A 20879-nucleotide genomic window follows, 5' to 3' on the forward strand; every position below is an offset into this window, starting at 1 on the left:
GGAAAATGCTACTTGCCCCGCTGGGGGCTCCCGCTGGGCCTGTAGCATTTTTTTATTTAGTTTATTTAATTTTTTTTTTAATGGACATATTGTAGCATGGACATATTTTTTTAATTTTTTATTTTACTTTATGATTAAGAAATTATTTTTTAATAATATTATGATTTTTTTAAATATTTAAAATGGACATGCTACAGTCTCATTGGAGGCTCCGGTTGGGCTTAACATGTACTTTTCTATGTGTATTTTTTTAATTTATTTTTTATATTGATTTTTTTACACTTTTAAATATTTTTAAAAAATAAAATAAATTTAAAATATCATTAAAAAACACTTCCTTAATCAGAAAGTTAAAAAAATCATTAAAAAATACTTTCTTAATCACGAAGTAGAATAAATATTATTTTTTATTCTATTTTATGATTAAGAAAGTATTTTTTAATAATATTATAATTTTTATTTTATTTTTTAAAATATTTTAAATTATTAAAAATATCTATATAAAAAAAAATTAAATAAACTAAATAAAAAAATGCTACAGACCCAGCGGGAGCCCCCAGCTGGGCAAGTAGCATTTTCCTTAAAATATTGATTTTGAACTATTTATTTATTCTAATTGTAATTGTAATTTATTCTTGTAAATTTTTTATTTATAGTGGATATTCTTTATTTATTTTACTTATAAATTTTTGTTACTTGGAAAACTAATTTATAAATTCTAGTTGAGCTAGCAAGTATTGCAAAACTGGAAATTGTAGTTAAGATTTTAATATATATATATATATATATATATATAATATATAGAGAAATTATCTTAAAAGTTCATATTTAAAAAGTCATCACGGTGGCATGGGGGGAGAAGCCAGCAACGGAAAATAATACATTTCTACTTGCGTATGAGAGAAGCAAGCAGCAGAAACATTATATTTTTATCCATAATATTTGGTTAGCCCCTTTAGCTCAACAAATTTGAAGATAAATTTACTGTTTATTTATTGAGTCCATTATTGAACTTCGGTTATTTTTTGGTTAAAATTTAACTTTGTTAAACCCATTATTAGTGCTCTTAAACAGACTTGAGCAAGTGGGACTTTAATCAACAGTGTGACTAATCAATCCCCGCGGCCTGCCCATACTTTTTTTTATTATATTTCTTAGAATTAAAAAGGACCTCTAAACGCCAGATATCTTGTACTAATTCAGTGATCCAACTCCCAACCACCGTTGATAATACATGATTGTGGAAACCCCTCACAACAATTTAATAGAAAAAAAAAAGATTATACAAGATAAATATAATCCGCGACAATGATAAATATATAATCCGTGATCGAATATATAATTCACTCCTGATAAGGCAAGGTCAAGGTCGAGCCACAACAATTCCATAATATTATTCTGCGGCACTAAACCTAATAATTACCTATTACCAATCCCAGTATTGCAATTATATCGGCCCGGGCCCACACATGCAGTTCGAAAAATCATTTTAATTTATTCATTCGAGTACTACAAGCATATCGGCATATTGAAGTTATATGATGATCATGACCCTTCATTTGAATAAATTAAAAAAAGGCATATGTATTGAAGTTAAAAAGGAGGGTAAGTGACTCTAAGCAGACGGATTGAGTCGAGTTTTTTTTTTTTTTTTTTTTTTCTCACATAAATTTTCAACTGTTCGAAAAATCAGATGGTTGAATGATAATCTTGATCGTTCACTCGAACAAATTATAAAGTAAAATAAAAATAAAAAGACGTAGATATTGAAGTTTAAAAGGGGTAAGTGAATCCAAATGTGCAAGTAAACTAAACGAATATTATTCAAAGAAAAATTTTACTCAGAGCGCTAAGAAAGGCAACAAACATCATTCACTATTTCAGAAATGAAATCAATAAGAGTAATCTACGAAAATTGCATGACCGACAACGACTTACCCTCATACTTTGAGCCGTGAGGTATGTTCTCTGTTACTGGGTTTACACGACCCGGTAATCTTGGTGGCAAGTACTCTGCAGCCTGCGTCTGAACTGATATGGAGACAGAATTTACAGTGATCAATTGACAGCATCTGGCCCTTAAATCCTATTTGAGGAAAATGGGAATGATTTGAATCATTTGATCGCCAAAAATCGGAACTAAGAGAAATAAGAACCGTAACACATACCCTCATTAGACCTATAGCACTTCTTTCTAGATCCTCCTCATATTTAACCCTTTATTCCCACTTGCTAGTTGCTAAAGAAACTCGTCTGAATAAGCAACATGACCAGATGATCAGTATATCATAACTCCGTAATATCAACAAAAAATAACAACAAATTGACAAGTCCAATATCCAAGCTCTTGTACTCTTGGAAAACAGAACCATAAGTCAACCAATCAGAGATGAATTGCCAAAAATAATGTCATCACGAGACATTCAAGTTTATCAATTGTGACTGCCATACACATGATGCATAATTAGCTCAATAAATTGAACAGCAATCCTGCAGCTCCCTATTCACCTATTTGGTATAACAAGGTCAAATCATACAAACTCCCTTTGTAAATCACGTCATTTCTACAAATCACTTCACTGACTAACACAACCATAACTGAAGGCTTCAGTTTTCCCCTACATGAATTTTTCAATAGAATAATTAAATCATCTTCTTGATCATCATAATCAACTGATAACTTCCTTTTCATTTCAAAAATTTTCAGTCAGGATAATCTTCCTATGCAATCCAAAACATGAGAATCGAGCTGCTGCTTCTCTGCCAACTGATCAGGTGGTAAGGTTATTATATTTTCACTTGATGAGACAGAGGCATCAAATGTACTAGGCTTAGTTATTGTGTCCCTGCATCTCAACTTCTATGGCAGATACCATTATTGATGCAATATGGGCACATAGCACTTAGAATACAATTAGTTAAACCTAATGAGCTTGGCAGGATCTACATCCAACTAGCCCGAACAGGCTCTCGGAGCAGGTCAGGCCTTCAAATCAATCGCAGCATAAGTTCTCTTTCTCTCTCTTTTTTATCCCCTCAAAGAGCTTTTTAGGAAATTATTTACACAAATAAGGAAGACTGTCCAGAGCGTGAAGCGGCTGATGTTAAAGACAACTTTTCAGTTTTCAAGTCTCCTAATTTTGTCCAAAACTTACAAATTTTCAAAGAATGCATCTATTTTGGGGTTTGCAATATCGTTCCTTTTAAGGCATAATAGTGCGTTTTCACATGCCTATAAGGAAAAAAGTCAATAGTGAAGGCTGAGATTAGAATAAACAATCATTACGTTTTCTGATTTCCAATTAGAACAGCTGTTATGTAGAAAAAAAAAAAAAAGAAGTCCCAAGATTTGAATATCTGAGCCAGCTTGATCTGGCAAAAGTAAGGTCGAGATACATCGAATATACCAATCAGATGATCCAGTTATATATAAATTGCAGTGATGATACGAGATCATATTCTAAACATGGACTTTAAAACGAAACAAGGAAATAGTTCTTCTAAAATAGAAACACACTAAAATCCCTCTGACATAGAGATGTAAGAACATGAAGACACACTCCTCTTGAATGATGTTGAATATGCAGGCAGAGGTGTGATAAATTATCACCAAAACAGAGCAAACAAATGTCTGTATCTTAAAAAAAAAAACCCACATGAGACCATCAGGAGAGTTAACAAGATCAAATTTCCTTCAATATTAAGATGAATAGCTTCATTGGGAATGCTACAAAAGCTAACCAGATTAATTTTCCTTCTAATGCATTAAGCTTCCTTAATCACCGTATCTGACGATTCTTAAGCCTGACTCTGATATGATCCACAAGGCTCAGAGGAACCCTATTTAACATCGGTAGTGATATTGCCTCATTAAAATTTAGACCTAAATTTCATGAACATTTCCATACCTATAACTTGGCCCATGACAGAATTTGTAGCCATCTAAGTCCTCTTACTTGCAAACTGGTGTCAACGACCCATCAAACATTCTACTAACATGGCATAATTTGGTTTGCAAGATAAATTTTAATTTGAATTTTATACATTAAATATCGTGATGTCAACTATCACCAGAATAAGAATAAAGTAAAACAACATCGAAATTACCTTCACAGCAATTGAATAGAAACCATGGTCCAGTGAGTGTTCAGCGAAATTCAGCCATTCAAAATATGAAACTTCTAGCCATTGGGAACTTGCAGACTGGAGTTCTCACATACGCAAGGCCTCGTATCTGAGAGCGAAGCAACCCTGAAAAGATTGAGCGCGTCAAGAAAAAATTACTAATAAGGGTAGATCATTAATACAGTGTTTCCCTAGCTAAATAATAAACTGCATCAACAATAACAATGACCCTGCAATACGCAGCAGCCAATAACTTCCACAACATCCTTTCAAATCAAAGTCCTCTAGATCTATACGTTGGAATTCTTATAATCCTAATTTTAAATTTTAATAAAATCTTAATGAAACTTCGACTTTAGTAGAACAATTCATCGAACGGGTAAGGCCAAGGTAAGGGCCCGTTCATAATCCCTATTCAAATTGCTTCCTTGCCTTTAGTTTATGGTAGGTGCCCTTAGGAAATCTTTCCTTCCTAAAATGCACTAGCACAAGATCCCCTTCATCAAACTCTTTCTTAATCAGGTTTTGTTATTTCAGCAAACAACTCAACGAGAAACAATGAAATAAGGAAAAACAAAAACTAAGGGGTTTTTATAGAACATAATAGAAAAGAAGTTAGAAATACTACAATGGAAGGTTTTAATCCATTTATTTTACGGAATCAGCTATCACAATGAAAATAAAACGAGATACAGATAGTTTGAACAAACAGAATTAAGCACTTCCAAAAGCTACTTAACGAAACAGGAATACAAGATACCACACAAAAGTTCCAAACGTATTAAGAGGCATTTCACTTCAAAATCTACACACATTTTACTACATCACCTAACTATAGAAGATCATATGCAGCCAGCCAACTAGGTAAACAAAATTTAGGTAATGAAAATGCTGATTATATTTCCAAGATTTAGTGCCTCAACCTCGCCTATTAGAACGAAAAATAGCGTAGACGAGAAATTCAAGAATCAAGAATTCCGATCGACAGGTTTATTGCAGATTTCGCGAATGGAACAAAGAGATTCGGATCTCGGGAAGATCGATTCGAATTCCTTCAGCGATATCACGGATTTGGAAACCAAAACAGATTCGAGAATGAATTCGTACGTCGCGTTGTCGAATCTGCGCCGAAAAGAGGAATTCAAAGTTTTTGTTCCAGACCAAGAAACAAATTGAAAAATCTATGGAAACGAAAATCGACCTTCTGGGTTTGTTTAGGGAAACGGAAGAGGTGTAAAGCTGCTGAGCAAGCGCTTCTGCCATTTTTGGAGGGAACTAGCGGGCCATATTCTCGAATTGGTATGGAATTTAAATACTTGTGCATTTAATAGTGCACAAGTATTTAATAGTGCCATGCTAGTTCCAGTGTTCCACCCCGAGTGCGTATCGAGAGAATATATAGATTTTCTTTTCTTTTCTTTTTTACTTAAGAAATTGTTTTTTTAATAAGTTTATGATTTTTTCGAATATTTTAAGGAATTTTAAAAAATGTTTGAAACAAAATAAAAAAAAAAATTACACAATCGTTAGAAGTTTTCGTTGATATTTCTCAATGACGAATGATCCTACATTCTTTGACGACGATGATGACATAGTCGTAATGAGAATATTTAACAGAGATTTTTAGAGTATTTTTATTGGCTTAGTTAAAGTTTAAAGATAATTTTAATTTTTTTTATATATATAAGAAGTTTAAAGATAGTTAAATTTTAGTCAATATGTGTCAAAAAACCACCACATTGGATTAGGCATATCTTAATACTTTGGCCACAAAAGTATTATACAAAAATTAATATATAAATTTATGTAGTACGTCAAATTATAAAATTATTTTTATTATAATGTAGATCTAACGGATCACATGAAACTACATCAATTTATAGATTTATATTTATGTACTCTCTTTGTGTATGTAGCACTTCTTATATAAATTTGGACTTCGGTTACAATAATTCACGAAATTTGTAGGTGAATAATAGGTTTGTCAAATATTAAAATATTCAATTCTCACTCCTCTCACAAAATATGTAAGTATTTTTTGTAATTAATAAATTTGATTAAATTTATTATTATTAAATATAAAATGTAATAAAAATCAATTAATAGTTAATATTAATTAGAATATTAATTATTAAGTTAATTATAATTATAAGTTAATTAAAATATAATTATTATTAATAGTAATATTTAATATTAATTTAATTAGAATGTAATTATTATCAATTTGTAGAACAATAAAATGTGATAAAAATAAATTAAATAAAAAAATTATTAAATTAATAATATTTTATTATTATATAAAAAGTAAATAGATAATTCAATGTTAGGATTATATATGAATTGAATATACAAATACAAACTCATGTGATATTAGTTAAAATATGAATTTGCATTTGGTCAAACCAATGAGAATGCTCTAAACTTCTTAGTTAGTTCACTCTGGAAGTATAGGAATTTCAAATTATTTTATAATTGATTGTGTGCTTTAATATGTTGTTGATAATTGTTTAGAAGTATTGTTCATCGGGGTTCCAGCCCAAGAACTCGAGTATACTGAGATCGAAACTCGGGTTCCAAAATTAGGCTAAAACCCAGACCGAGTTAGTCCAAGTCAAACTCGGGCTAGAACTAGGATTGAAATCGATTTTTAAAAACCTAGAACCCGAGTTCCTAGTTGCACCTGATTTTTTCTTTTTTAAATTAAAGCCTACATGTTATAAATATTTTTTCATGAAAAAAATGTTGATGCAGCATTCAAACTCTATTTATTTAGTTTTTTAAATCAAAGTCTACATGTTCCTTGACCACCAATAAAAAACCAAATGGATAAGAGAGTAAAAAAAATCATAAGATGGATGATTCATTGGATATAATATGCATTTTTCTTTTGAGTTTCTGTCCATTTAGTTGCTAAAAAGGAACAAAAACAAATCAACACATTCAAACCGAAAAATAAAAAATAAAAAATCAGGTACCAGGTTGTAAACCCAGGTTCTGGGTGTACCTAAATTTTTCTATGCGGGTACTGGTCCGAATTTGTTTCGGGTCGAAACCCAGATAACCATGTTCCGAACTGGGCCAGCAAAAAAGCCCGGCCCAGATGAACATGCCTATTGCTTAGTATATGTTGAGGGGTACACTACTTTTAAAATGCAACAGCTGATTATACGTAAAGAAATTGTACTCTCTTGGAAACCTCCCTCACTAAAATATAGCAAATCTTAATTTTGATAATGCATTATTTCATTTTTCTGACTTTGTGAGGGTTGGAGTTATTTTAAGAGATGATAAATATGATGTTTTATTTGCTTTGAGTCAGAAAAAAGTTGGGCTATTTGAAGTAGATGACATTGAGACTTTGGTTGCTTTGAGGAGACTTCAGATGATTTTGAATTTAGGTTTTTCCAGTTTGCTATTGGAAGGAGATTCATTGTCTATAATTGAAGCTATTAGATCTAAGGAAACTAATTACTCAAGGCAAGGGAATATGATCTAAACTCAAAGTCTTTTTTCTTATTTTGTGGACTATGATGTAATTCATGTATCAGGCAAGAAAATGAAGCAGCTCACTTACTTGTGAGGCACGCTCATTTTGTAGATGATACTATTCAGTGATGGTATCAATGTCTAGATTTTATTCATCCTAGAGTCTTACTAGATGCTAATTTGTAATTGTTGGGTGTTAATTTTGTTACTGATTCTATTATTATAAATGACATTGTTATGTTCTAACAAAAAAATAAAAAAGTTAATTCACTCGATGAATCTCTCTCGTTGTCCTTATAAGGGAAGTTTTTTTTTTCCACAAAGTTAAAGTAAATTTAATTTTTATATCAAATCATGTCTATTTATAAAAATGTATTTTTATAAGATTATAAATCATTTATATTTTCACAAATTATTTCATACATTTTTTAAATCTCCTTCAAATGTTAAGTGTAAGTACCCTAACATTCATTAAATCGAATATAACATTAGAAAAATCATACTTTGCCCACTCAATTTGTCTCCTCATTTTGACACTTCATATATTTTTATTTTTTTTATTAATAATAGTTAAAGAAGTGATTATTAGTGTATTGATATATCTTTATATTTTTTAACATTATTTTAAAATGATAAAAAAAATGAATAAGAAAATTTTAAAAAATAAAAACATAATTTTAACCTAGCGGTCAAAATGAACGGTGCTACTCGTGCTATTCAGGCAACAGAGTAGCACTACTCATAACATTATATAGTAATCATTTAGCCGGTCATTCTCGACCTTGCACCCACCTATTTTTTTTTTTGGGGGGGGGGGGTTGGCATCAATTCTGGCATCACCCCAACCTTGTCTTGCTCACATCCTTTAAACGATCGAAAGGATTCTTACTCGTTTTGCTCGTAAACCGTCTTTATCCAATTAGATCAAAACATCCAAAATTAACACCCATGAAGATTGTCTTGCAACTATCAGATAAACTCATTACAAACCTAACAAAAACAACGAAGATGCTCAACCACGGTAACTCGTTATCCATCTCTGAGTCCAAACTATAAAGATATTTCGTCCACAAAAATAACGTAGAAATTGATAATGGAGAGAACATATGCTCCTACCACGAAACGAGGGCTCTTCCACGAACACGCCATGAAAACCACAAAGAAGACAAGAAAGAAAGAACAAGAGAATAAATTTTTGGTGCTAGGATTATGATGAACCCAACTTATGTGATTATAATGAAGAAAAATAAAGAAATAGGAAGAAAAACAAAAGAGACCAAGGAAAGGGAGAATAAACGAGAGAAAGAGGTAGACGTGGAAGAAATGGGAAACAAAAATAAATTAGATACTAGGGTTCTTGGGGTATAGTTATAATTTTATAATAAAATTTTAATTAATTATTATGGACGGGCGGAAGGTATAAAACGGGCGAATCTTGCTTAAAATTTGCCCCTCGCCCATTTACTTGATACAATCCAACGAACATGAGCTTAAAGATAAGTTTATAAACAAGTTGAGTTGAGTTCGAATTTATAACCCTTCACAGTCAAGTATATTTATTTTTCAAAAATATTCAAGATTTTTTGAATTAGTTTATTATTATTATTTAAATAAAATAAATTTTTATATTTTCATGAATTCTTATTAATAGTCAGTTATTTGATTATGTCAAGAAAACTATAAGATTAAATTGAAAATCATGTATTCCCAATAAACTATAAATTTATGACTTTTTATCATAAACTAAAACTATAAATTTATGACTTTTATCATAGACTAAATTACAAGTAATGCTATTATGTTCTTAATATATATAATTTATTTTGTTTGTGATGTCACTACTTATTAAAAAATTATATTTTTAAAATAAAATATTTCTGAAAACTTAAAAATGTTCAACTGAGTTAAGTTAATATGATAAAATATTATTTTTAATATTATTATTATTTTAAAATTAAAAAAAATTAAATTATTTATTATATTTTATACTAAAATTTGAAAAAGTTATAATAATGAATTGATATGAGTTGAGAGGAGTTGATGATTCAAACGTAGGTTTTCATACAAAACAACATTTTAATTTATTTTATTTAATCATTATAATTTTTTCAAATTATCATATAAAATATAATAAAAAAATTTAAAATATCAAAATAATAATATTATTATTAAAAAATAATATTCTAACAATATTTTATTTAATTTTCATTTCATTTCATTTCATTTCATCTTAACTTATTATCAAAACTTTAAATCTACTCATCATTCTAATTCTCATTATCTTCTATTATTTTATCATGTGATATTAAATAATTAAAGATTATTTATTATATTTAACTTAAGAATTTATCATCAAATCTCACGTAATAAGAGGATGAGAAAAAAAATTAGATTTTTTCAATCTAAAATTCAAAAAGTGAACAGTGTAAATTCGGAGATAGAGCAGCCGTTCTGTTTTTCTTTGTTCTTTTTGGCAAGGCAGGCTTCTGCTGCTGGGAAATCTGGGACATGGCCGGACGAAAGCACCGTACGCCCAGTGCCTCGAAACTCCGGGAAGAAGTCCGAATAGACGACGCTCGCCTCCTTCACCACCATCGTGGCCCCCACCACCCCTCGCCATCTGTTAGGTCCCACCACCACCCGAGCTCCGTTGTCCTCGAAGACAGAATCGCCATTCAGCACCGCGAGATCCAATCCCTTCTCGAGGAAAACCAACGGCTCGCCTCCACCCATGTGGCCCTCAAGCACAACCTCCGATCGGCTCAGATGGATCTCCGACACCTATCGGAGAAGGCCGCCGATGTGAAAGCCGAGAGAGATGCTCAAGCGAGTGAGTTGTACGAGAGGTCCTTGAAGATGGAGGCCGAGGTTCGTGCGATCGATGAGATGAGCGCCGAGCTCGCTCAGGTGCGGTCCGATGTGCAGAAACTCGGCGGGGCACGCCAGGAGCTCTCGGCCAAGCTCCAAGCCATCGAGGACGATCTCGCCAGGGCACGCTCGGAGTCGCAGCAAGTCCCGTCTATTAAGGCCAACATTGAGAGCGTGCGCAAGGAGATTCAGAGAGGAAGGTAATTTTTTCCTGATTTTATTTTTCTTATGCAGTTTTACTCCCATTTGCTTTTCATTTTTATGCATTTAATTGAGACTAGGAAAATTTAGTGGCGGAAGTATCAGATAAATTGTTGAGAAGCCTTTTAAAGATGCATAATCTGAAAAGAACCGTGCATAGAATTTGAATTGAGTTAAGCAAGGAGTTTAAGTAGAGAATAGCAAAGCCACTTTGGAAGGGTGGGTGAAGAGGGAGTTATTTTGTTCCTTCGAGTACTTGATGCTCTATGATCTAATTGTTTGAAAGTAATAAGAAATTACATTGTTGTCTTTTCGAAAGTTTCAAATGATACCACTCCTGTTATGGGATATGAATAGGGCTGCTATCGAAAACGAGAAGAAAACACGTGCTAGTAACCTCGAGCACAGGCAAGCAATGGATAGATATATGATTTCCATGACTCGTGAAATTGAGAAACTACGTGCGGAACTGGCTGATGCGGAGAAGAGAGCAAGGGCTGCTGCTGCTGCAGCGATAGCAGCAAACCCAAGTAATTCATCTTTGACTCATTTGGTTTTTCTTGGGATATGATTTATTGCCGCTTATTGCATTTGCAGAAATTAAGAAATCTATTAAGTTCAGCGCTTTAACGTTTTGGAGTGGTTTATATTCAGGTACTGGATATGCTGCTAGCTACAGCAATCATGCTATGGCATATGGAGGAAATTCATACCCTGATCCTTATGGAACGGATCAGGTATGTACCCTAGTGTGCTCACTAGTGCATCCTGAAAATTTTCAGTCCCAGTGAAGTGATGATTATTTATTTTTTTGTTGATGTTACCACCCTCTAGATTAAAAGTAGTGGAACTTTGGTGCATGCTGTTTTAGGGTCTGAGACTGTACTTTGTAGGGGGAGAAGAAACAGCTTTAGATTTGACACACAGCTGAGGATAGTAGATTGAGTTTGCAAACTGATAAATGGACCAGCAAGGCGGTTTTGTTCATTCACAAGAATAGTGACCATTTATGAACTCTATCTTGTAAAATATGCATAAAGGATAGTCTTTTAAAAACAAAACAAAAAACAAACAAACAAACTGATTGCGCATGGTCAGTGCATCGCCTTGAGCTTATTGCACCGCGAAACTGGAACTTAGTTGAAAGAAACTGAGAACTATGTTGGATCAGTGCCAATTGAGCTTTAAATTGACATGTGTTAGGCTTGAAGGAAGATGTAGAAAGCTGCTTTTCTTAACAATATCTCCTGGACAGTACAGTAGAAACCTCTTTCACTTTCAGATTTTCACTCACCCATGAAACTATTGGAAGTTAGACTGCACCACATAGATGAGTTTATATTGTCAGTTACATGGTTATGTAGGTCAACCTTCTTTGTGACGTCTCTGATTCTCATAATATGAAACTACAAAATTGTCGGTAAAGTATTTGTTGCCACCATATTAATCTATGCAGTAATAAACTTGCTCTTCATTAGGCATAATTTGATGACTTGTATTGGAACTACATAATTTTGTAGCTTTTAAATGATAATTTAGGTCATTCATATAGCTCTTAAACTATGTACTCTATTTAGTTTCAGGGCCCTGCTGGTGCTGGTTCTCATCACGAATCCGGAGTTGTGCCGCATGGTACTTATGGCATGCAACAAACACATGTACATAGATAGGGTCTCAGAAAGTTTTGGAATAACCAGGATTTATGCATTTTTCCCTTTCTGTTGCAATTAAGAAATTAGATGGCTCGAATTCTGACAAGGAAGTTTCTGTTTCATTAGTCAATGTTGTTTATATTGTTTCTTATCACATAGTATGCTGCATTCCTTTCATAAATTGTTAATTAATATCTAGATCATCACTTTAAAAGATTTTTAACTTCAACAAATTATATCTTGATCATTCAGTCTTATTTCTGCTCTTTTCCTCTGGTCGTTGCTTGCAATTTACTCTGTTGTCAATCATAAAAGCTTGCCCCGGAAAAGCCCTCATGACCCATATGATATTGATTGGCAAAACTGCCCAAGAATGTTCCCTTCATATTTTTAAGGCTCCTGATCTCTCTGCTTCAAACATCCACTCCTCAAAGGAAGATTCGAGAGGTATAGCCTCAAAGATACCTCAAAGGATGATGAATCAAGTCTGCCATAACAGAATGCACATGTGGAATATTATGGAAGGATCAGGAAGAATATTACATAATAGAATTGCTGAGTTGTACAGCTTGGATTCAATGTGCATGTGTGAAATATTCTCGGTTGATCTTTGTAATAGTCTAGAAATATTTGGAATCAGAATATATTTGCATTGAGGAAAAACTGAGTCAGTAAAATATGTGTGAAAAGGAATTCTATGAAAGAAGAATTTTGTTGAACACCTTTTGTGCATTACCTTATTCCTCTGTATTTCTCTTTTCATTTCCTCTTTATGGTATCAAAGTTCTAAAAAGGACTAACATCCACTCCTTTGTCTGCGCATCATGGAACTCGAAAAATCTTCAGCACCAGTCAACCCCTCCATCGCCAAATTGGCTACCCACTTCGTCACTGTAAAACTTACTGTTGAAAACTACCTACTCTGGAAAGCCCAGATTCTACCATTTCTCAAAGGCTACCAATTATTCGGTTGTGTCGATGGTTTAATTCACATACCTTCTCCTACAATTGACGGTAATATTAACCTAGACCACATGAAGTGGGTTCTTCAAGACTAGTTGATTCTTTTAGCCATTAATTCTTCTCTTACCGATATTGTTCTAGCCTAGGTGCTTGAATGCACCACCTCACGTGAAGCTTGGTCTACCCTCCATAGTTTTTTCTTTGCCCAATCCTCTGGTCATATTATGCAGACTCAAAATGAGTTGGCTACTCTAAAGAAAGGGTTGGAATCCATCACCGATTACTTTCACAAAGCAAAATCTCTTGCCTCTTCCTTTAGTGCCGCTGGTCACCCATTGTCTTCCTCTGAGTTCATAATTTACCTTTTAGCTAGTTTAGGTTCAGACTATGAATCCATAGTTACCTCTATCATGACTCGACCAGAACCACTTTCCTCATCCCAAGTTTTTAGTTATCTTTTAAATCATGAATCAAGATTAGCTCACCAAACTCACTCTCTCCTCTCAAGAAGTCCTCTTGTCGCTAACACTACAATCACTAAGTCATCGTCTTCATCAACCCCATCTAACCAAGGTCGTGGACGTGGATTTAGACGAGAACAAGGTGGTGGTCGTGCTAGCTTCCTTCACAGTTCCAGTTTCTTTTCCAGTCAACCCACTCACAGACCAACTTGTCAAGTTTGTCATAAACTATGCCACACGGCCTTGTCGTGTTATCTCCGTTTTAATTAGGCTTATCAATCCTCACCTCCACCATCCCTTACTACAAATTTTTTTTATAAGTATCCCTTACTACAAATCACACAGCATTCCCAACCTCTATAGCTCTTTTTAATAACTGGTTTCCTAATACAGCTGCAACAAATCATTTCACAGCTGACTTCTCCAATCTCAATTTAGATTCAACTCCTTATCAAGGCACTGACCAAGTCAGCATTGGCAATGGGTCAATCCTTTCCATTCAAAACACTGGCACGACTCAGATCTTTACGCCCTTTGGCAAATCCTTTCTCTTAAACTTCCAGTCACCACTAACTCTGTTTCTTCTTTTTGTTCAGCATGTCTACAAGCCAAGTCCCATGCTCTCCCTTACCCCCTTTTCCCCTTCCCAATCACAACATCCCCTTTAACTTTTATTTCTTGATGTTTGGGGACTAACTCTTGTGCTGTCCTCAAATAGTTTTCGGTTTTATCTATCAATTGTAGACGAATTTATGAAGTATATATGATTTTTTTCCTTTACATGCTAAATCTGATGTTGTTACTATTTTTTTTTTTTTTGCTTTTCTTCGTTATGTCAACAATACATTTTCCTCTAATGTTGTCTTAATTCAATCTGATTGGGGAGGAGAGTTTCAGCCTCTTAATTCTTTACTCAAATCATTTGGTATCTCTCACAGAATTACATGTCCTTATTCACATGTTCAAAATGGTAGTGTTGAAAGACGTTATCGACACATTGTCGAAACAGGGCTGTCACCTTTAGCCTATTCTTTAGTTCCAAATAAATACTGAGTAGAGGTCTTTCAAACAGCTACTTTTCTTATCAATTGTATGCCCACCCCAATTTTAAAAAATATTTCACCACTTCAGGCCTTATTTCATCGTCCTCCTGATTATTCATTTCTGCGTGTTTTTGGCTCTGCTTGTTAACCCAACTTACGACCTTTTAATCGTCATAAAATGGACTTGCGCTCACAACTCTGTGTCTTTATGGGCTATATCCTAGACCATAAAAGCTGTATTTGTCTTCATCTCCCAACGAGCCGAGTTTACATATCTTGGGATGTACGGTTTAATGAAAACTCCTTCCCCGTTGCTCCCATGTCCAACTCGTTAACTCTGCCCCTATCCATTCATAATCTCATACCATCCTCTTTTGATATTTCCTTGAACCTGCAATTTCATTGGCCCAAAACCACTACTACGTTACTCCAAGAGTCCACTACTTCAAATCCATCATTGCAACCTGCGAATCCAGACTTCCCCGCTAGCACTTCGTCTTCTCCATCTCTTGTATCGTAGCCTTCAACCTTTAGCCTTCACAAACCCTATAGAATCCTCCTCGCCATCTTCATCTTTGATCTCTCCTATTGAGCCTCACATGCTACCATCCACTACCCACCCCATGATCACTCGCTCCAAAGCCAACATCCGACAACCCTTACTCAGATTTGATGGGATGATTCCCTAACCACCTCCCAAACCTTCCACTTCTCTTACCATCTCCGAGCCATCCACCATCCTTGAGGAACCTTCATCATGTACCGAAGCTTCCAAATACCCTGAGTGGCGTGTTGTCATGGCCAGTGAATGTCATGCTCTCCTCCGCAATCACATTTGGGATCTAGTCCCTTTCTCACCCAACCTCAATACTCTCAGCTCCAAATGAGTTCTCAAGACCAAACGGCGTGCTGATGGCACCCTTGATCGCCGCAAGGCTCGACTGGTGGCCAGAGGGTTCCATCAGCAAGTTGGTCTTGACTACATAGAGACTTTCAGCCCTGTGGTAAAACCAGTGATCATTCAGCTTCTCATCTCCATTGCTGTCACCCAGAATTGACCTCTACATTACCTTGATATTCAAAATGCCTTCTTGCACACTAATATGGAGGAGGACGTCTTCATGCATCAACCTATTGGATTTGTAAATCCTGACTTCCCTCACCATATTTGTAAATTAAGAAAGTCTATTTACGGTCTGAAACATGCCCTTAGGGCTTGGTTTTCCAAATTAAGTTCTAAACTATTATCATTAGGATTTCACGGTTCCCTTTCCGATTCATCTCTGTTTATTTTTTCTAGATTCCATTTATGTTCTCATTTATGTGGATGATATTATTGTGATAGCCTATAATCCCTCTCTTATTATGGAGTTCATTTCTTCTCTTCAATATGATTTTCCAATTAAGGACCTTGGCATGTTTCATTATTTTTTAGGCATAGAAATCAATTGTAATTCAACTAGTCTGATCATGTCTCAGTCTCGCTATATATCTAACTTGTTAATTCAAACTAATATGCATAAGTCCAAGACAATGTCTACTCCCATGTCTGCTTCAGTCAAACTCACTGCTTTTGATGGCTCCTCTTTTGAGGATCATCAACTCTATTGTAGTGTTATAGGTAGCCTCTAGTATCTTGCCTTTACTAGGCCCGATATCTCCTTTGTCGTAAATAAAGTCTACCAGTTTGTGCGTTGTCCTCGCCTTCCTCATTGGCAAGTTGTCAAGAGAATTCTACACTATCTTCGTTTAACTACCACTTTTAGCTTTATTTTTCTTCCTCATTTTCTCTAAAACTCACTGCCTTTTCTGATGCTGATTAGGTTGATTGCCCTGATGACCAGAAATCCACCAATAGTTTTTATGTCTATTTTGGTTCACATCTTATTTCTTGGGGCTCTAAGAAGCAGCCTACTATAGCCAGATCCTCTACTGAGGCTAAATACAAAGCTGTGGCTAATACCACACGTGAAGTTCTTTGGATTCAACCCTTATTAAAAGAATTAGGCATTTTTCTTACTGATCCGCCAACTTTGTGGTGTGACAACCTTGGCGCCACCTACTTATTTGTTAATCCTATTTTGCACTCTAGAATTAAACATGTTGATCTTGATTACCATTTTTTGAGGGATCGTGTGGCAGCTAAAGCTCTCAAAGTTTTCTTCGTCTCCAACAAAGATCAAGTTGCTGATATGCTCACCAAGCCACTCTCTACAGCTAGATTCACTCTTCTACGCTCAAGCCTCATCATTTCTCCAATGCCACTTGAATCACGGGGGGCTATTAAGGTTCCCGATCTCTCTGCTTCAGACATCCACTCCTCAAAGGAAGATTCGAGAGGTATAGCCTCAAGGGATGATGAATCAAGTCTGCCATAACATAATGCACATGTGGAATATTATGAAAGGATCTGGAAGAATATTACATAATAGAATTGCTGAGTTGTACGGCTTGGATTCAATGTGCATGTGTGAAATACTCTTGGTTGATCTTTGTAATAGTCTATAAATACTCGAAATCAGAATATATTTGCATTGAGGAAAAACTGAGTCAGTAAAATATATATGTGAAAATGAATTTTATGGAAGAAGCATTTTGTTGAGCATCTTCTATGCATTACCTTATTCCTCTGTATTTCTCTTTTCATTTCCTCTTTACATATCATCAGCTTGCCGTGAAAACTCTTGCATTTTGATGCAAAATTTGGGAAATCGGAAGAATAAAGGAGCTTACTTGGTTGGCAGATGGTCACGGCCATGTTGAGGGAATAACGTGATATTCTTCGTGTCCACGCGATGCCATTTCTTTTTGCACGTAGGAAAACTCTTAAATCTTGACTATTATGATTATAAACAAAATTAAGAGTACTGTCCATCTTCTTAAAATAAAAAATAAAAAATCTTGACTATTAGAAGCCACGAGAAAGCAGTAAGAATGCTAGGTTTTCCATGAAATGCTTTAGTTACAAATTTTTTTTTTATAAAAGTAAACTTATAAATTAACGTAATTTTATATAATACGTCAAATTATAAAATTATTTTTATAACAAAATAAATCTTGAAGTCATATCAGCTTGTAAGTTTATTTCGTAAATCTCTTACTGACATCACTTTCTCCTAATTATTATTAAAGGTTTGGCTTCCCCGCCAAACATTACCCCACAACGGCCATCGGGAAATATTAATTCAGATAACTCTACTACTCCCCCTCTTGTTATTACTTGGTACTCAAAAGAATTCGATAAATTAAAACACCCATATAAATGATTTTGATTAAAAAAAAACAGTTGTAGGCGCAACTGGCTATTAGACTTCTAAACAACAGAAATCAAAATTATTACTTGATAGCTGCATCAACAAAAATCTACAGCTCCATGAATTTGCCGAGGCTACTAATGCTTCATGCACGAGTAACAACGTATCCATGAAATGAATTCACATCTTATAACAATACCCCTCGGAATACGCCCAAGATGCATGCAAATCCAGAGACATTTGGTTCAAGTTCCCAGGAACAATGGAAAGCATAGTTTTGAAAAAGAAAAAATAAACATCGCACTCACTTGAAAATTCACACAATTAGGTCCGGTTTGGAATTTGGACTGAACTGAAATTAATCAAGTTCAATATAATTTTAAGCTGAGTCTAACATTCAAATACTCAACTCTTAAATCATTAAATTTATCTCAACTCAAAACTTATTTACACGTGAAACCTACAATTTTTTTCAACTCAACACATCTTTACATGTGTGACTCACAACTTTTTTCAAATTTTCATATATACATCTAAACTTATATTAACATTTAAACAAATCTAAACTCATCTTAGATGAATCTCATAAAACTCACTTTATCTCAACTTATCTCAATTCAGTTCAACATACAAATTAAGCCTTAAAATCAATCTCATGCCTAAAAATAAAAACCCCTCCAGTTGGTGGCAAACGAAGGGAAAAAGGAGAGGAGGTTTTGCTCAGGGTAAGTGAACAACCAACCTACCTCTTAAAATCCTGTCATAGGAACACAATCATATTCATTTGTCACTCCTAAAATTTGTGAACACATTTTCTATTGAATCTGCTTCAATTAGATCATCGTTCTATTTACAAAAATTTCTTTATTTCCTTTTTGACAACATAGTAAGAATTGAACCTAGTTATTTTCAGTGGATCAACAATTGGGGCTATTTGGCGGCAACACAAAGATCTAACCGTTCGTTTGATTTGGGTGGTTTGTGACAGGACACTACTTATCTTCTGCGAGACAGAATTGGATGCAACCAAAATATCCATCTCCCCTTTTCTCGATTAATAAAACATTAATTAATAAACAAAATTTGCAAAATAGAAAATTGAACAGATACAACTCAAAACTGTCCAAAACCCAGTGCTGCAACATTAAACCAAAACTTGAACCTCACATAGATGGGCCAACTTGCAAAAAGTTTCACCTAGGGAATCCTCTAAAACTATAACGGATTTGCAACACTGATTATGCAGCAGTGATTGGTTGGCCTTGAAGCCTTTTTCTTGTCTCTTCAATAATGACAACTTGATACCCTTACCCTTGGGGAGAGAGACCCATGGCTTAGTACCCTTGCCAATGGTGAAAACATTTCCAAGACGGCTTGCAAATTCATGACCAAGGGCGTCTTGGATGTGAACTGTCTCAAAGGTTCCCTTATGCTTCTCCCTGTTCTTAATGACTCCAACACGACCCCTGTTTCTTCCACCGGTCACAATGACAACATTTCCAACATCAAACTTGATAAACTCGGTGATCTTGTTGGTCTCTAAATCTAGCTTGATGGTGTCATTGGCCTTGATAAGTGGGTCAGGGTAGCGAATAGTTCGCCCATCGAAGGTGTTGAGATAGGGAATTCCCTTATGCCCAAACTGCACTGACCGGACCTTGCAGAGCTTAAACTGCAAGAGAAGAAGATGGTCAGAACCAGCAATGAATCAATTTTTCTTTTTTCAATTGAAACCTGCATCCTATAACTCAACAAACATTACCTAACCAAACCTAAGGTCAAGTAAATGAAGCACATGAATTAGTCTCGTGATGGGCTCCACTGCTTAGCAGGGTAACAAAAATACAACAGCTATCAAACACAAATTATAGCAACATTGGGTTTTAAGCTCAAACTCTAAAGACAGGCGTTCAACGAGGGTGATCTTTTATCCATGGGTTTTTTCATGTACTGAAATTTCAACTTCATGGGTTCACTAGTACTTACAGTGCACATTCAGACTTTCCACCCCATAGGCATTTTTGAATTATTTCTTTTACATGCATGGTAAATCACTCTAAAAATGTTCCACGAGACAACATACACAGGAACAAATAGCAATCAAATTGATTTTTCTAGTGAATGCCATTACCGTGGGCACTTACAGTTATGGAATGACCATTGTTTTATAAGCAATATTCAAGATAGTATAAATAGCAAGCCATCAAAGAAAGACGTATCAATAGATTCAGTATTCAACCAAGTAGTTTGTTTAGACCAACCGTTGCCTCTTCATCTCTAATTGAGTGGAGACGGAACCGACCCTTGGTATCATAAAGGAGACGAAAGTTCTCATTTGTTTTGGGAATTGATACAACATCTGAAACAAAAATGACATTTTTTAGTGAGTAACATGGTTTACATAACTGAATATATTAAAACGCCTTACTACAGCTGTTGGGTCAAACTTCACATAATGATATAATTACCAATACTTGCAAAAAAAAAAATAGTAGTAGCAAGTGTGCATACCCATGAATCCCGCAGGGTATGTCTTATCAGTCCGAACCTTCGCATCAACAAAAACATGTCGCTGCATCAGAATGGCAATAACCTCACGGTATGTGAGTGTGTACTTCAACCTGTTCCGCAGAATAAGGATCAAAGGCAAGCACTCTCTAGACTTGTGTGGCCCAGATGATGGTTTGGGAGCCTACATTACAGAACAAGAAAAACATCACACACCAAACAGAAAGGAAACCGAGTTTCAAATAACCTTAATATTATGAAGAGAATCTCACTCACAAATGCACCCCCAAGTTTGTCAAGCATCTAATGTTTTGGAGC

At 34.7% G+C, this 20879-nt stretch overlaps 2 protein-coding genes and 1 long non-coding RNA gene across 4 annotated transcripts; 1 reads left to right on the forward strand and 2 right to left on the reverse strand.

Annotated features, from left to right (window-relative positions):
- Positions 1–1835: 1835 nt before the first annotated feature.
- On the reverse strand, positions 1836–4289 carry LOC108997002. The gene is made up of 3 exons (XR_004798353.1): positions 4108–4289; positions 2169–2253; positions 1836–2086 (listed from the first exon to the last, which is right to left on the reverse strand). It is a non-coding gene; the product is annotated as an uncharacterized LOC108997002 (long non-coding RNA).
- A 5728-nt stretch (positions 4290–10017) lies between these two features.
- On the forward strand, positions 10018–13054 carry LOC108996992 (protein FLC EXPRESSOR). Of its 2 annotated transcripts, none has more exons than XM_018973062.2 (4): positions 10018–10679; positions 11038–11210; positions 11335–11417; positions 12258–13054. In XM_018973062.2, exons 1-4 carry the CDS (start codon positions 10120–10122, stop codon positions 12348–12350), a joined length of 909 nt encoding a protein of 302 aa, XP_018828607.1. In that variant the 5' UTR covers positions 10018–10119; the 3' UTR covers positions 12351–13054. The 2 variants fall into 2 exon arrangements, with proteins under 2 accessions (XP_018828607.1, XP_018828608.1); XM_018973063.2 differs by having other exon boundaries at positions 10047–10679; positions 12264–13054.
- A 2599-nt stretch (positions 13055–15653) lies between these two features.
- Positions 15654–20879, reverse strand: LOC108996900 (40S ribosomal protein S4-1-like). The gene is made up of 7 exons (XM_035685555.1): positions 20838–20879; positions 20565–20745; positions 20315–20412; positions 19216–19725; positions 18800–18810; positions 17000–17168; positions 15654–15860 (listed from the first exon to the last, which is right to left on the reverse strand). The coding sequence occupies exons 1-7, from the start codon at positions 20862–20864 to the stop codon at positions 15654–15656; spliced, it is 1203 nt and encodes a 400-aa protein (XP_035541448.1). The 5' UTR covers positions 20865–20879.

Source organism: Juglans regia, chromosome 14, assembly GCF_001411555.2.
Source record: "Juglans regia cultivar Chandler chromosome 14, Walnut 2.0, whole genome shotgun sequence".
In the NCBI taxonomy this organism is placed as follows: Eukaryota; Viridiplantae; Streptophyta; class Magnoliopsida; order Fagales; family Juglandaceae; genus Juglans; species Juglans regia.